Source organism: Tachypleus tridentatus, chromosome 9, assembly GCF_004210375.1.
Source record: "Tachypleus tridentatus isolate NWPU-2018 chromosome 9, ASM421037v1, whole genome shotgun sequence".
Lineage (NCBI taxonomy): Eukaryota > Metazoa > Arthropoda > Merostomata > Xiphosura > Limulidae > Tachypleus > Tachypleus tridentatus.
Genome location: NC_134833.1, coordinates 74,846,820 through 74,863,204, shown reverse-complemented (window position 1 = coordinate 74,863,204; position 16,385 = coordinate 74,846,820). Strand labels below are relative to the sequence as shown.

Sequence of the window (16,385 nt, the reverse complement as noted above, 5' to 3'; positions counted from 1 at the left end):
AATTAACATATAAAAGGATTAGCTCAAACATATAAACCCTCTCCCTATAGTCATTTTCTTAATAATTTTAATAATAAAAGTCGAGAAATAATTGATAACTGGGAACTTACTGCTGATTTTTAAAAAAATTATCTTGCCAACAACATTTACTTCAGTATAATTACAGTAGACAGAAAAAGTAAAATACATTGGAACAATCAAAACTACACCGTTGCTTCAGTGTGAATTATCATTTAAACTTTCTTAGAAAATTACGATATGTTCCGAGCGGGGATGGTGTATTAGCCAGTACAGATCTTTAAAGACTCCCATTAAGAGAAGTCGTTAAAATGGTAACTCACAAAATTATCTGCTTAGTTCTTTTCAATGTCTCTTAATATTACAGACATTAAAGCTGATGTGCGTACACATGACGTCTACAATGTTAAGACGCCATTTACGTTAAATGATGTAATACACGTCATAGAATGCCTTTTCCATCTTTGGCCCTACAGTACAGCGGAGCAAAGCAAATATGATGAGCGCAACTCGCAGTGATCATTTATCTTAAAAAATAAACAGAAGTTTACATCTTACAATTAATAGATTGCTTGTTTACCGCTAAGCATGCTATTACTTCAGGGTAAAGTACCTCATTTGCAATCGTACCATTAGTACACGTACAAAGCAAACATAACACATAGAGTGCCTTCTTTATTTCTGTTTATCAAAGAGAAATCGGTAAATTATGCATGCACAAGAAATGTTTCTCATACGTATTCGCAAGACAATGAGAATATTTTCATTCTAACTTTTGTTGTTTCGTATTGTATAAACATTTTCGAACAGATGGACATCATGCTACTAAATTTCATCTAAGGTTGTCAAATATTACTATACACAAAACCAATGAAAACAGGCTAGCTTAAACGAGGTGTAACAATACAAACTCAGAATTAATTTGTTCGTCGTGGACCTGGATCGTCGGTAAATAGTTAGTTCTATACCGGATATAAAAACTCAGTATTGATTAAATTATTTTCGCCTAGCCTCCACTCCACTAAATAATTACAAGAAAAACGTTTTTCATTGTATTATTTAATAAACGTCAAATAATTAAAGGCGTAAATTTTAAATTAACGTTTATTAAAAAATACATATCAAAACACATCGTTCAACCTAAACCGCACGTTTTAACATGAATAATAGTTTAGCAAAATTTCCAATTCTATTACTCGGACTGTAGTAACCTAAACTATCACATATTTACTGTGGATATGCTCTACGAAACCTTTATTTGACATACTAAATTTTAAGACAGTACAGTAAGAAACATACACGATATGAAATTTCCAACATTTATTGAATTTTTCTTCTTTTTGTTTTATTCGCACCGAAAGTACGAAGATTTACTTCAATTAAATTTAACACACTGATGGACATTTACACACTACAATTAGTTGTCAAATTTGATCTAAATACAAGCCATATATGTGAAGATATTCAACAAAAGACCATTCAAATTTGACCAAAGTTTTTGCTCACGCTTACTCAAAAGGTCTATTGGTCTAAACTTTATACGACAGCTTCATCTAAGAATATAAGTGGATAGTTTTTAGATTTCTTTTTTTCGTCATTCATATTAAAGACGGCTGATTTAGAGCAGCAAAACTATAGAGAGAATGGACGGGCAGATGCACTAGTATTGGTTAGGCCAAGAAAATTAGATTAGCAGTTTCTAGCTTAATATTTCAAAAAAAATTCTTACGATTAGACGGTATTATTTATTATTCATTGCCAATATAGTAGCATAAATTTGCTAACTTTTATGAAATTATCCTAATTCAAAAGCATGTAGTTTCGCATAAAATTAGCTTAAGGAATTATCGTAAATAATAATACTTATTACAGCTGTACCAAGAGCGTGTGGGTGACGACAAGAAACAGTTAATTTAGATTCCATCTCGTTACTATAAAATAAGTTATTAATTAATAGTTTTACATTTTAAAGAAGCTGGTTTGTTCTGTAAAGTAAAGGTCTGTTTCAAATAAAAGGATTGCAATCATTATTATTGATTGATTACTTTCTTGCTTGCTGTGATTTGTTATCCTTAAGTGTAAAAACAACAAACTGGTGTGGCCAATACGGAATTGAGCATACACTGTAAAAGAATGAAATGAAAAATGGCGGCTGATCTGATAGCTACGTTTATAGCATTGATAAAAATCTAGAGCAAATATTCGTTCATTAGTTAGCTGGGCCGCGTATTTTGTTTTACTCATTATCACGTTCAAAGTTTTAATATTTTCCCTCTGAAATCTAAACACTTCTATTATAACTCTATCAAGAAGATAAAATATTTTTTACTATCCAATAGCTTTCCAACAAGGACTGTCTATTGCCAATACAGTAACACACAAGTGTTTTCTGCAACATATATTACATAGAAGGAAGATCATTTTGTCTCATCTCATTCAAGTGTCGCAGAAGTATAAAGTTTTACATAAGCTCTGAACTTTTCCTTTTCTTTAATCTCTTTCCAACACTTAATTCCATTCATTCCAATATCTATTAGTTGTGTACGAATCTGAGTGATAATCGTTCATCAAATCGTACTGATTTTTCTTTTATCAGAAAATTGGAAATTATGGGATAAAGGACGTAAGATCTGCAAGCGCTTCCCAAACAATGTAATAAAAATATCCTCTTTCTAAGCATGTTTTTTCTATGTCAAACTAGTACAATTTTACCTTTTCATAAAGTGTACTTACCTACATGTGTTTCGTTGAGCACTTAATGACAGTGAGGGTAATACTAGATTATTATTATTGCTCAGCTACAGTGCGTGTGATACAGGCCCCGGAAACTACAATTAACTCCTGTTAATCGCAACACTACAGAATTTGACCAGGAACATTTATAGATTTAGAACATTATAAACTCTTAAACTTTAGTGAATTACTTCGGATATCACTACTTCTACGAGTGCATTAAATATCTTCATCGGTAAAAGTCAGCGGTGTGAGGCCAATCAAGCTAGCTAGCTTGAACGATGTGCAACAATATCAACTTAATTAATTTGCTCGTCGTGGACCTGGATTGTCGGTAAAATGCTTAGTTCTAAACTTAGTTCTTATAGATAATTATTTGTAATAACCATTGTTATAAATCGTATTATTTTTAGTTTGTATATTAAAATATATTTCTGTTAAAAAAAGAAAATCATATGTATCAATCTTGTTGCCAAATACTATACATTTGATACATATTAACAGTTAATTACCTTCTAGGGCCCAGCATGGCCAAGCGTGTTAAGGCGTGCGACTCGTAATCCAAGGATCGCGGGGTCGAATCCCCTTCACACCAAACATGCTCGCCCTTTCAGCCGTGGGGGCGTTATAATGTGACTGTCAATCCCACTATTCGTTGGTAAAAGAGTAGCCCAAGAGTTGGCAGTGGGTGGTGATGACTAGCTGCCTTCCCTCTAGTCTTACACTGCTAAATTAGGGACGGCTAGCACAGATAGCCCTCGAGTAGCTTTGTGCGAAATTCAAAAAACAAACAAACAAACCTTCTAAATCAAAATTTCCGATTATTTTAACTAATAATACGTTAACATACTGACGTAATAAAGAGAGAAAGAAAACTAAAGTTGCATGAAAGAAATGAAACATTTTATATATATGTATACTATTTCATTTTCTCGCATGTAATGATTGAAAAATTAAAATTCTGAGATAGAGAAAAAATAATAAAAAAATAAAATCAATTGTAGTTTGTAGCTATTCTTTTGTTTGAACAAAAAAACGGTATACCGGTGAAACTAAATACTTTTCTGAACTATAATCATTTAAGTAAGTCGCTTACCTAATGCTACTATATTGTTTGCAGTCGAGGAAGTTCGTAAACTCGGCATTAAATGTAAAAGTAAGAAAAATATCTTTAGTATTTTATTTACATTTCTGTATATCTAAAAATAAAATTGAATGCTTTCGCCAGCACAATTTTGTGACAAGTAATTGAAATAACTTTTAAAAAAATGGTTTATTAAAAAGGTTGAAAGTCTGAATGAAAAATAGCAGTATAATCGATTGAGAAAATTAATAATCGTTGTTTGCCTTCGCTAGTCGCTAGTTCAACAATGGAATCGTTGTTTTTACAAATGTTGAGTATTATTCGGTTTTGTTTGTTTGGAATTTCGGGTGAGTTATACGAGGGCTGTCTGCACTCGCTGTCCCTAAGTTAGCAATCATACTCTAAAGGGAAGACAGCTAGTCAACGCAACTTACCACCAACTCTTTTACATTACAATTCATTCCACAACTGGAGCGGTGGGAATGTTCCGTGTGACGGGGATTCGAACCTGCAACCACCGGGCTTTAATAGGCCCAGTGTTATTTCATGCTAAATATATAAAGTACTTCTATAAATGTGAAATACAACTTCTAAGAGATCGATTCGTTTGATTTACGCAGTTTAAGGCATAATATGAGCGTCTCTCTCTTTTTTTTTTTCCTCATTTTTATCAGAAAACATATTTATATGGCAAACGGTTTAATTTTCTGGACCTAATTAAACGTTTATATAAAATGTGTAATCGGCATCGTGTTGCGAACGGTAATGAAGAAACTGCGAATATAAAAATGAGAAATCTCATCTCACCCACGATTACCATTTATGGTTGTAATGTAGCAAATGGACATGAAATTCCCGAGGTTCGTATTTCAGAGTTTTAGTCAGAGGAAGTGCAAACTACTTAAATTCTAGATCACATAAAACAGTGAAACCTGAAATAATTAACGTAATGTAAAAATAAAAACGTCTTAAGCGTCCTATAGGTTTTTAACTATCGTTAAAATCAATGTGTATAATGTAACGTTTTAAAAGCAAAGATGAAAATCATATTTTGCCGGGAAGGTGTATTTCAGTTTATGAAGTGATATTAAAGTTTGATGCAAAAAACTGAATAACAATTCACAACATTACTGGAAACTAAGGAATCGCAACTTAAGTTTGTCAGCAAGAAGAAAAAACAAATAATGCTAATATTTTAATCGTTTATTAATTTTGGGTATTCGCGCAAAGCTATACGACTTCACATGGGCTATCTGCCTTATGTCTCTTCTTATGAAATGACAGATTAGAGGCAAGAGCACTTTTCAAGAACACTGAACACCAATTTTTAGGCTATTTCGGTCGAACAGTGGGATTTGAATGTCATTCTTATAACACGATTTTTCGGTAACGGTAAGAAAACCTGGGATCTGCGGGTTCATAGTGCGGCACTGTGGCCTGTTCTAAAAATTTTGAAATTGCGCCACCTACGCACAAAATGGTCACACAGAACTTCACGAATCTTTTTTCTTTCAAGCCATGAGATTTTCTCCTAAACTGACTGATTGTGTTCAGTGTCAGTTGTTTTACACCATTTAAGATTTCTCTTAAAATATCACTGATAAGTTACATTTAGCATACACGTTATGTCCCTTTACACCAAGATTTAAAAACAAACAACAAAACTCCGTAACCCTATAAGAGAGACTTATTCAAAGCAGTGAACCTGAAACTTTATTTGAAGACAAAGTCTTAGGGATAACACTACACTATTAACATACCAGCACCATCTTACACGCGTAGTATTTCTTACACACAGAACAGAGTTATGGTGTTTTTCATTATAGTTAATGCTTGAAAGTGAAACTTCTCTTTTCACATTCAAATTCTCTCAGCAGTAGAATGGTAATATTAGAATATTTCAATATTTATTAGTAATACACAAAAAAAGAGACACGTTGCCAAGAAACAGAACAAACCTAACAAATAAAATAGGTCAGCTAAAAGAAATTAGAATAAATGAATTTACACATTGGTAACCACGGATACGTAGCTGAGTGCACGTACTACACATTTAGTGAACAAAATGTTCCCTGTAATCTGAACAGTTTTAAAAAAGGAACGAATAAAATGAAATTAGGATAGCGACAAGAACCGTACTAAAATATATAGCTACTGTATCTGAAATTGAAGTAATCCCGTCAGAGCTTCTTCCTGAGTAATAAATGGTGTTATTGATAACATGTTTAATTATCTATTCATGTTCGATTTCATTTCTTTCAGTGGGTTTTGTTTCAGTTACTCAATCCAAACTGGAAATGTTTCATTTGCTCAAGACCCCGTAGTACAGGACTTTGGTATTTAACAGTTAATGTATTTTGTATTTTTTATGACACAAACAACGTCATTGATTAAGTATACTATTAGTTGCTTAGTTCGATTTCAGGAAGATCTGACTTTATGTCATACAAACGTTGTACCAAAATATATTGTTTATAAAGGGTTCAATGGCTATGATTTGCTTAGTCAAGAACAGCGTTATTTCTCTCATACACTCTCTCTTGCCTTTCTATATATATTATTTCAAACAACTGTTACAATTTGTTGATGATTTTGGAAGCTTTACATAAGACAAACTTTTAAGTAAAAATACTTTTTAAAATAAACAACTAAAAACTCACGAAAAATGAAGTGTTAATATATTCGTTGTGTATCGTCGCACTTTGACAGCGTTACAGATTTTATAATATTTTATTTTTGAATTCATAAATATATTCATATCTGAGTAAAGAAAAAAATTAAATTTGTTTTACAAGTAAATGTTGTCACATAACAGTAAAAAAATAATAAGCGTTCACGTAATATATGATAACGGACGAAAAAGTCCGCGTATCAAAAGTGAAAATGAAATGTGACAAACAATGGAAGAAGTGATTTCAATAGGAAATAAAACAGCTCGAGAAAACAGGCCCTAAGCAGCTTAAATGATATAAAAATCCATGATAATGTTAATAACCTACGTTGGAAAAGCTCCAATAATAAAATTTATTGGAGTTAAAGGAAAAGTATTTGTGACTACTCTGACGATAGACAAATAGGAGTAGAAATACTGAAGACAACAGATATTTTTAAACAAAAATAAAGTAATGATATATGGTACGTAAAACTAATGCATGTAAAAGCATTGTGTAATTTGTTTTAGATAAAATATCAAACAAATAACATTACACTCATTAATACTCCCGACTCAAGGCTTATTTTCACTGTAACTGCAAAGTAAAAATAATAAATTGTTCCTATTGCTAGGTATTACTTTGACATAAATAAAAGAAAATTCAACAGGCACGTTTCGTGATTATAAAAACTAAACAGGAATAAAATGGTATATGAACCACAAAATATATCAATATTTTTTATTGTTTGCAATAAGTGCTTTGCGTTGATATTATTTTTGGTGTGAACACATTTCTATTGCTATGAGTATGCCATTTTAAAGCTTTCATTTATATACACTAAAAGATTACACATACTGACCTTACTGCGCTTTCTTTCTTTGATTTTGTAAGGACTATCCACGTAGGTGTTTAGGATAAAATATTTTGTGAAAGGAACTAGTTGACTAAAATTCGAATTTTTGCTGTTATACTTCAAATTATGAACGACAAATAGAGCAGTATAAAATGTAAGTAAATTTTTTTGTGATTCATTGTTGATATATTTCAGGATTTTATATTTTGTTGTAACAATAGATAGAATAAATAAAGAGAGAGAGAGAGAGAAGCAATAAAATATTATTCCTTGATCAGATTAAATAAATAATGATATTATATATAATGTAAACACTAGTCTTTAACGCTTTTCCTTGCATTGTAAGTTCAGTTTCATGAAAAATAATATTCCGTAATCTTGAAAGGATCCCTTACCCCATTACCATTCACGATTAAGTTTGGTTTCCTTTGTTTTGAATTTCGCGCAAAGCTACACGAGGGCTATCTGCGCTAGCCATCCCTAATTTAGCAGTGAGCTACTCTTTTACCATCGGGTAGTAGGTTTGACCCTCACATTATTATGAAACAAATGAAAGAGCAAGAATGTTTTGTTGAGCGCATTAACCACCTGCCGATGCCGAGCCTTCACGATTAAAACTAGTATGCATTTATTCACAGAAATAACTTTAAAAATGTTCAATCATCGGAAGGGATAATAACCTCACTATAATTATTTAATATGTGTGTGTGTATTTAAGTATTGGTAATAAGCAACATCCAGGAAATCCTATTTATTGTGCAAAGAGAATCACACAGAATAAAAAAAAATGAGTAAAAAAATCAATTTCGAGTTTCACAGACTAACAACGTGTCCAAAAGGAGATGTGTAAAGATTTATTGTTTTTTGTAATTACTATTTTTACACGCTCAAAAATTCGTTTTATTGAATCCACTTTTCTCTTGGGAAGCTAATTAAAGCGAACTCTTGAGAATCGTGTGTGAAATAGAATAAGATGAAAAATATGTATCATGATGAATTTCAGACCAATCAGCAGAATTACATTACTTTTACAAATTCCAAATACCTTGTTTGATTTCATTCATAATTTATTTTTAAAAGACAGTAAAAGTCTCTGACATTTCAACCTACTGTTTTATGTGATTGAGAAACATCGTAGCCACACAGTACTTAGAGAAAAAACATAGAGACTTTCGTGAAGAATAATAAATTCCAGCGGTTGACATTTAGGACCAGAAGTAGAATAGGTCTCACGAACACTGATTTTTTATATGGGATAGTGCTCTATCGAAAAACAAATGCAAAAAAGAACTAAACACGATATAATTTTCAGTTAATTACTTGTGGCAGAGCATAATTGTGGCGTGTTTGAACCATAAAGGGTAACTAATTGCATTACTCTTTTAAAATTATTTTCTGTGAATTATTTTTAATTTATGTGGTTCATAATTTACTAAGACAGGTTTCCAGAAGTGAGCAAAACATTGACATGCGTGAAACATGTCGGAATCCACACATCCAGTTCCTGCATTCGTAGTTAAAAGTGATAGTAAAAGCACAATTTTATAATTGTATCGATCGTAGACAGGCTTTAAAGAATGTCATCATTTGATCGTGTATTCACTTGTTCTATATTATCATTTGTTGACATAGTTTGTTGTTCTATGTCATCATCTGGTTGTGTAGTTTGTTATTCTATGTCATTATCTAGTCGTGTAATCTGTTGTTGTATGCCATCCTCTGGTTGTGTAGTATGTTGTTCTATGTCATCATCTGATCGTGTAATCTGTTGTTGTATGCCATCCTTTGGTTGTGTAGTATGTTGTTCTATGTCATCATCTGATCGTGTAATCTGTTGTTGTATGTGATCATCTAGTTGCGTAGTTTGTTGTTCTATGCGTTGAGAAAGAAATAAACTTCCCGTTTTCTGGTACACATCATAAGACGTTGATTGTGGAAATAGTTTGTAACACGTGATAACCAATTAATGTTTCAAGAATTTATATGATTTATAAAGCAACATAAAGAAAATTATACTGTCTTACCTTAAATTATATTTCATTAGAAAAGTGAAAAACTGGTAAGGGACAGGTATTATTTCTTGTGCCGATTTTATATAAATACTATCATGGACATGCTCTGACTATTGAACGACATAGGTTTAAGGGGGAACAATACAGCCCAGTTCATCATGCAGAAAATGTAAACTCAATTGAGGAAAAGGTTTTTGTTTGTTTGTTTTTTGAATTTCGCGCAAAACTACACGAAAGCTATCTGCTCTAGTCATACCTAATTTAGTAGTGTAAGACTAAAGGAAAGGCAGATAGTCATCACCACCCACCGCCAACTCTTGGGCTACACTTTTACCAACGAATAGTGGGATTGACCGTCACATTATAACGGCCCCACAACTGAAAGGGAAGGCATGTTCAGTGTGACAGAGTTTCGAACCCGCGAACCTCTGATAACCGGTTGAGTGCCTTAACCACCTGGCCATACCTGGCCGTGAGGATAAAGGAAGTAGAAGTTTTTCCATACCCAAATATCAAGTGAGAGGATTTTTCTGAGCTTAGATTTGTGAAAAATACACTTTGAAACACCGTCACAAAAAACACCTTGATGCTTTCATATTGATGACCAAGAAGAAAGACATTCCTAATTGATGAAGAAGTAAAAAAATACGTTTTATACAAAATCCTTATTGTATAAATTGAGTAGATAATTTTTCAAAATCCAAGTTTAATCCATTTTGTTCAGTAATCTTAACATTGCTAAAGATTTCTTAAACGGAATCTTAGAACGGTAGTGAATTGAAATTACATAAATGTGATAAATATTGGATTGTAAGTGAAACATTTTGCACGGCGTACAATCTTGAAGTGTTTGAATTGCATTGTAACACATCAGGGCCCGGCATAGCCAGGTGGTTAAGGCATTCGACTCGTAATTCGCAAGTTCGAATAACCGTCGCACCAAACATGTTGGCCCTCTCAGCCATGTGGGCGTTTCGCACAAAATTCAAAACAAACAAAAAACGTACCTTAATGAAATATTTTGTTTACACGAGAAAAGCAGTTATTTCACATGAGTACTTCCGGTTCTACTATATATGGATAACACTGTATGGGATTATGAAAATAAGTGCGTCTATTTTTCTTTTGTGACACTGAATTTTGTAGTATCAACTATTAAGAACACAAAATTAGCAGGCCCATAATCAAATGAAACTTCTGAATGTTTTTTGGTTATCTCGTCAATGTCATGATCTGGCTTTACGTTCTAGAATATAAACATGTTTTTTAATTTAAAGGGTGTTTTTTTGAAGGTCGTTTTTGTGAAGTTGAGCTCCATACTTAAGTAATATCAATCAAACGCTCGTGTCTAAGAGATTGATGCTTAGTCACCCACAAACATTAAGCTTGTAAAGTCCAAAAACAATAAAAACGGTTATGAAACTAAATCCTCACTTGGCCTATAAATAATTTTAAAGTGCGTCTTTATCATTATATAATAGTTACTGTCTTAGGTTATACCTGTATATTTATTTCTTCTGAATAGTCTTTCTATTAAAAATGAAAGCAGGTGCACTTGATAGACCAAACTACTGCCATACAATCTCAAGAGATGTTATCTCTGATTCGTTACAACTTACTAAACAAAACATGATAGCGTATGATATGCAGATGTTAACTTCTTATGAAGAAAAACGTATTTCTCGCTGGTTTTTAATATAAGACGACAAAATCGTTAATTTATAAGAACTGTTAGTTACTTTTTATGATAACATCATGTTTTAAGCTGTTTACCGAAGTTTTTTATTGTTACTGTAGTTAGTAATGTGTATTCAATGCATGAAAAACAAGTTTGACACTGAAGAAAAAAGTTCCGCCTTTCGAAAGCGCTCGGGTTATAGGATTTTTATGACTTTGTATCAAGGCTTATTGAATATACATGTTTTTTTGATATCATAAATATTACTACGTTATTAGAGAACAGTCAATACCGTTTTAAATATAGTTCTATAACTATCATTTATAAGAGTATTAGTTGCTGTTAATGCATTAAATGATTATTTCATCTGTTTTGAATGTAACTTTGGAAATGAGTCATTGCTTCTAACCCATCGCAATTTATGTATCTTACAGAACTGTATGTTAATTTATTCTCTGTTATATTTATATAAATCTATTACCTGTCAGAGTCCGGGGAAGAAGGAAAGCCTGAGTCCGGAGATGTCAGAGATGCATAGTTAAACCTTCCATTTTCAAGAGGAGTAGTGGGTAGTGACATATAACCTTCGCAATGAGCATCTGTTAAGTCAGTCGAAGGAGGCGGAGAGAGGGATACAGGAGCAGCCCGGTCTTTGTGTCGAAAGGCCGGTCGGTGGCGATAGTTACCTGGTTGTCGTCTCATGTTTGGACGGGATTTACGGCCTATTAGTCCACCAGTGCACTGGCTGAACATGTGCAAATGATATAGGCTTTGATTTACGTAAACTGACGTAACACTTATGAAGGGCTACTTAAACTTACAGAATATGACAACAAGTCTTGCCGCTGCACCTATTCAGTCTTACTCATTAAAGTGTTATGAACAAGGCACATCCTTGTCATAATCTTTTTCATAAAAAGAAAACAAATCAATTTTGTATCATAGTTACGTGCATCTGAGACATATTTTACGTTACTTCTTACGTTTGTTAAAGAAAAGGTACTACAAACAGTAATAAATGTCAAGCTACAACAGTAAAACACGTCACAACTCAAACTCTGGCATTATATTACTGTAGCGAATAGAAGACAACCATTTATAGGTTGTTCGGATTTCCAGGTGCAAAATATAAAGCTCGTCATTCACTGTGTGGGTCTGCAACGTTTTTGTACACCTAACTCTAGACAGGCACTTGTTACGGACAGCTGAGCTTTAGATGCAGCTGGCTCTTGTAACCTTTATATGGGCATCCTAATGAATTTTCCATTAATGCAAATACCCTGTTTCAATATCCTGTCTCACAAAGTAAGATGTGATGAAGCCGTTTAGGATGAAGATGATTAGGATGGAATTTAAGTGGGAATTCCCAAACTCCCAAATCCATGTGAGGAACTCTTGCCAAGAGCGTAGGCGGGACTGAACCGCACGACTGCAGAAGACCTCGGAATCGAGAAGCTGTGCACACTAGTGGTCTGCTGTAGGGTGTATGAACACAGCTGTTACAAATTTTGAAAGTCCGTTCGCGTCGAGTGCAGCACGCGTCGAATCGAAAATAAACTTAAAATGTTTCATAAATTTCTTTGAGATCTGTGGAATCACGCAGTCTCACTCTGAATGATAAATACTTCACCTACCATTAATGAGTTTTGAGGAATCTTGCCCGAGAAGCGAAGTTTCAATAAAGGCTAAAAAATCAATGAATGACGTCAGAGCCATTCTTTTGTCGTAGAAATCAATTGAATAAAGGTTATGTTGTGAGCTACAGCAGTTGACTCCTATCACAGGCTCATTACTTCGCCTTGTCACAATACAATTTTGTACTTATACACTTATTTCGTGTTTTAACTATGTAATATAGACAAAAGCGGTGGCTTCGAGACGAATAAAACGCGATTTTCTTCAATGAGAAACTAAACAAAACGGATAAAATAGATTTACAAAATTTTATTTTAATGTAAAATAAAAAATGGGATATTTTAGTATAAGTACTTTAAGTATTTGTAAACATCGCAGTTTATCTTACAATTGTATTAACTATATACGGCTTCAGCTGGTGAGTGAAGTAAATAATATCCGTTTTCAGGACGTCACTTGAACTTTAAATTTTTTTTTATTAGCGATACTGCTAAAATGTTATTAAAACCCATCTTCCGTTAAAACTGTAATAAGCCTCATTGATTGAACATACTGTTAGGCTTACGTGCTTATTCCTCTTAGTAAAATGTTTTCCATGTCTTACAATAGCGAATTGTACTTTTCTGATTCAATATTTATTGAATTTTATTTATTTATTTTATTTTTCCATTATTACTTCCCAGTAGCTTAGCTGTAAGCCGGAAGGTTCATAATGTTAAGTAATCTAGTTTCGATACCAGCAGTGGGCAAAGTCTGTGACCTTGTGCTAGAAACAAACTTTTAACTATTAAAATCTACAGACATATTATTGTACTAAAATCCGAGTTCGAACACCTAAGAGCCCTTCGGTGGTCAGTGGTAAATTTATGGACTTATAACGATAAAATAAGGAGTTCGATTCCTGTCTATTGGCACAGCATGTAGCTTATGTGCTGTATAGAAACATGCAGACGAACATACAACGCTAAAATACGACGTTCATTTCCCAGCAGTGGACAGATTATAGATAGTTTGTTATATAGTTTTGCACTAGGAAAACAACAACGTGACGCAATTGAAGCTTTAGAATGATGATAGAACCACGTGATACAGAACATATTAATGTTCAAACCTATTCCTATCTACAATACAGTTCTATAATTACCTTACTATTGCACTGTTTATTCTGCTATAAAATCTTGTGATAAAACACGTATTAACATGCATATCTAGCCTTATTCACAATACGTTTCTATAATTACTTTACTATTGCACTGTTTATCCTGCATTTACGTATAGAACTTTCAAAAGCATTTTTTATACACGTTAACGTCATGTTTACCGTAACAAGTTTCCACCTTTTTTAGTTGAGTATATTAATCGTGTTCCGATATCTTCAAAATCTGAAACTACTAAAATACTTTTTAGAGAGAAGTTTTTGTTTGTTAACTGATAACTTTAAAAGTGAACTACGGCAGTCTTACGTCTCTAGTACTAAGGCCTACCCCAGGGAGTAAGTTCAGAATATATAATGGAAATCACTTTCCCAGCATCATTAATTAACCAACTGCCAAACTCTTATGCTTCTTTTCATGTTTAGCTTTCAAATTCAAATTCAGAAAACAAACGATGTTAGGCGGTTAGGAGATATAATTGCACAATTCTCGCTTCATTTAATATGACACTGTTAATATGATAAAAGTTAAAATATAACAAGGAGTCATTACGTCACTTAAGTGAGTACTGTCATCAAGTTTGATATTCTCAACCTGAACGATATCTTATAAGAAACATGTACTGAATGTCAGAGTCAGAGAAGCTCTAGGTTCGGATATAATCGTTTCTAATTTTGAGTTGTAAATCAGAGAAAGGGGGTAATCAGTGATCTGCGCCCGTTGCCAACAAGTACTATTAATCGAAAAGGGTGGTTGGCCTATGAAATGGGTAGCCTTCGGATGTTGTAGAGGCAGTAAATATGAGTGAGTTTATAAGAAAGCTACATAGATATATAAACGATAAGAGCTTTTTTTTTTACTTTATTTACTTAATAGTTTTCCTTAGACTTAGAAGGTGGAACACCCAAGATTGACCAGCAGGTCCCTTATTGCTTTTAAACATTACGTTATGTTATATGACTTTTGATTAATAACACGCACCCACAGCTGTAAATGCTAAGGGAATTCAGAGATATATCTCAGCCCCAAACCTTGGGCCTTGCAGTCTGCAATTTGGTAGGCTTAATAAGAGGCCTTGTCTAGTCAGAAAAGAAATCTCACATCAGGGTTCTATTATATGTATATACCTCTGTAACATCATTATTAAAATTTATTTTTCTAAAAATTTTATTTACACAAAATAGTTAGTGTATTTCAAATTTTTCATTAAATTGCGTATGATTGATTAATTACAAAATAAAAACATGTAATAAATAAAATTACAACTTATTATACATGTTATTTAAAGAGCCACCACAGTTAACTTAGGCGACGATAAATAATTTGGTCTTAATTTTCATTAATAATTCTGAATACAGTGTAAACTTTCAACATATTGGGCAGTAAATTTATATTTTGCTTCTTTTTTTTTTCTTGTTTATGAAAATGACGATTTCCATCAACATCGAGCTGGCCCAAGATGGTCATGTGGTTAGGGCACTTGTCGGACAATCTGAAGATGGCACGTTTGAATCTCCATCCTATCAAACGGCCTTTCAGCTGTTGGGTATTATAATGTAGCATTTCATACTATTATTCGTTGATAAAAGTATAGCCTAAGAGCTAAATCAGGGACGGCTAGCAGAGATAGTCCTTGAGCGCTAAATTCAAACGCAACAACAAATTGTTTTCCGGTGGAACTGGATTAAATTTGTGGAGTTATAACGCTATCATCCGGATCTTAGTTTTACAGGCCCAAGAATTTTGTATTCATAAACGTTGTTTTGGTTTAAATCACTGATTTTCTATAATTTACCTACTTAGATTTCAAAAACAATATTCGTTTTTTCAATAACGTACGGATTATTTTACAAATTAGGAAGAAGAAACTATTACTTAGATTAAATTATTATTTGGAGTACCACATTGAACATTTTTTTATCATTATGTTTGTGCTCTAGGATGACCGAAAAGTCTCTCACGTTGCGATTGGTCTAGAGAAATCTATAGACATGATTGTCAACATTTTAAGCACGACTTAATAATGTGACCCAAATTTAAAGAAAAGTATTCACTTTTACAAATGAACGTAGGGAAATATTTGATACGTGATGGAGAACAGTGAATTTCGCTTTCCTATTCAGTGTACAGGAATTACTGTAGAACATGTAGAAATTCCGAGATAATAAAACCATCGCAGTCTGGTGTTCCCTGTGGTAACCCGGTGTGGCTTTGCTCTAAAGTAAACAAACATCAGGTTAATAAGTAGCAAGATTTTGAGTGCATGAAAAAATTGCAACATTCCATTTTTATGAACAAATCGGCAAACCTGTTTAGTGTATCTCAGTATCTCAAAAACAACATGGCCCGGCATAGCCAAGTGAGATAAGGCGTTCGATTCGTAAGCTGAGGGTCGCGGGTTCGAATCCCCGTTGCACCAAACATGCTTGCCCTTCCAGCCATGGGGGCAGTATAATGTGACGGTCAATCCTACTATTCGTTGGTAAACGAGTAGCCCAAGAGTTAACGGTGGGTGGTAATGACTAGCTGCCTTCCATGCTAAATTAGGGACGGCTAACGTAGAT

At 33.3% G+C, this 16,385-nt stretch overlaps 1 protein-coding gene across 2 annotated transcripts in view; it reads right to left on the bottom strand.

The window, feature by feature from the left end:
- The window catches only part of LOC143225511 (eye-specific diacylglycerol kinase-like), a 258,722-nt gene that overhangs the window by 202,158 nt on the left and 40,179 nt on the right, over positions 1-16,385 (bottom strand). The window contains exon 1 of one of the 2 annotated variants that reach the window (XM_076455093.1): positions 11,514-12,194. The exons of the other annotated variant lie outside the window; for it this stretch is intronic. Coding sequence (XP_076311208.1) covers positions 11,514-11,785 — 272 coding nt within the window. The 5' untranslated portion in view covers positions 11,786-12,194. Of the gene's footprint in view, positions 1-11,513; positions 12,195-16,385 lie in introns of those variants that run through there. 2 annotated transcript variants of the gene reach the window in all.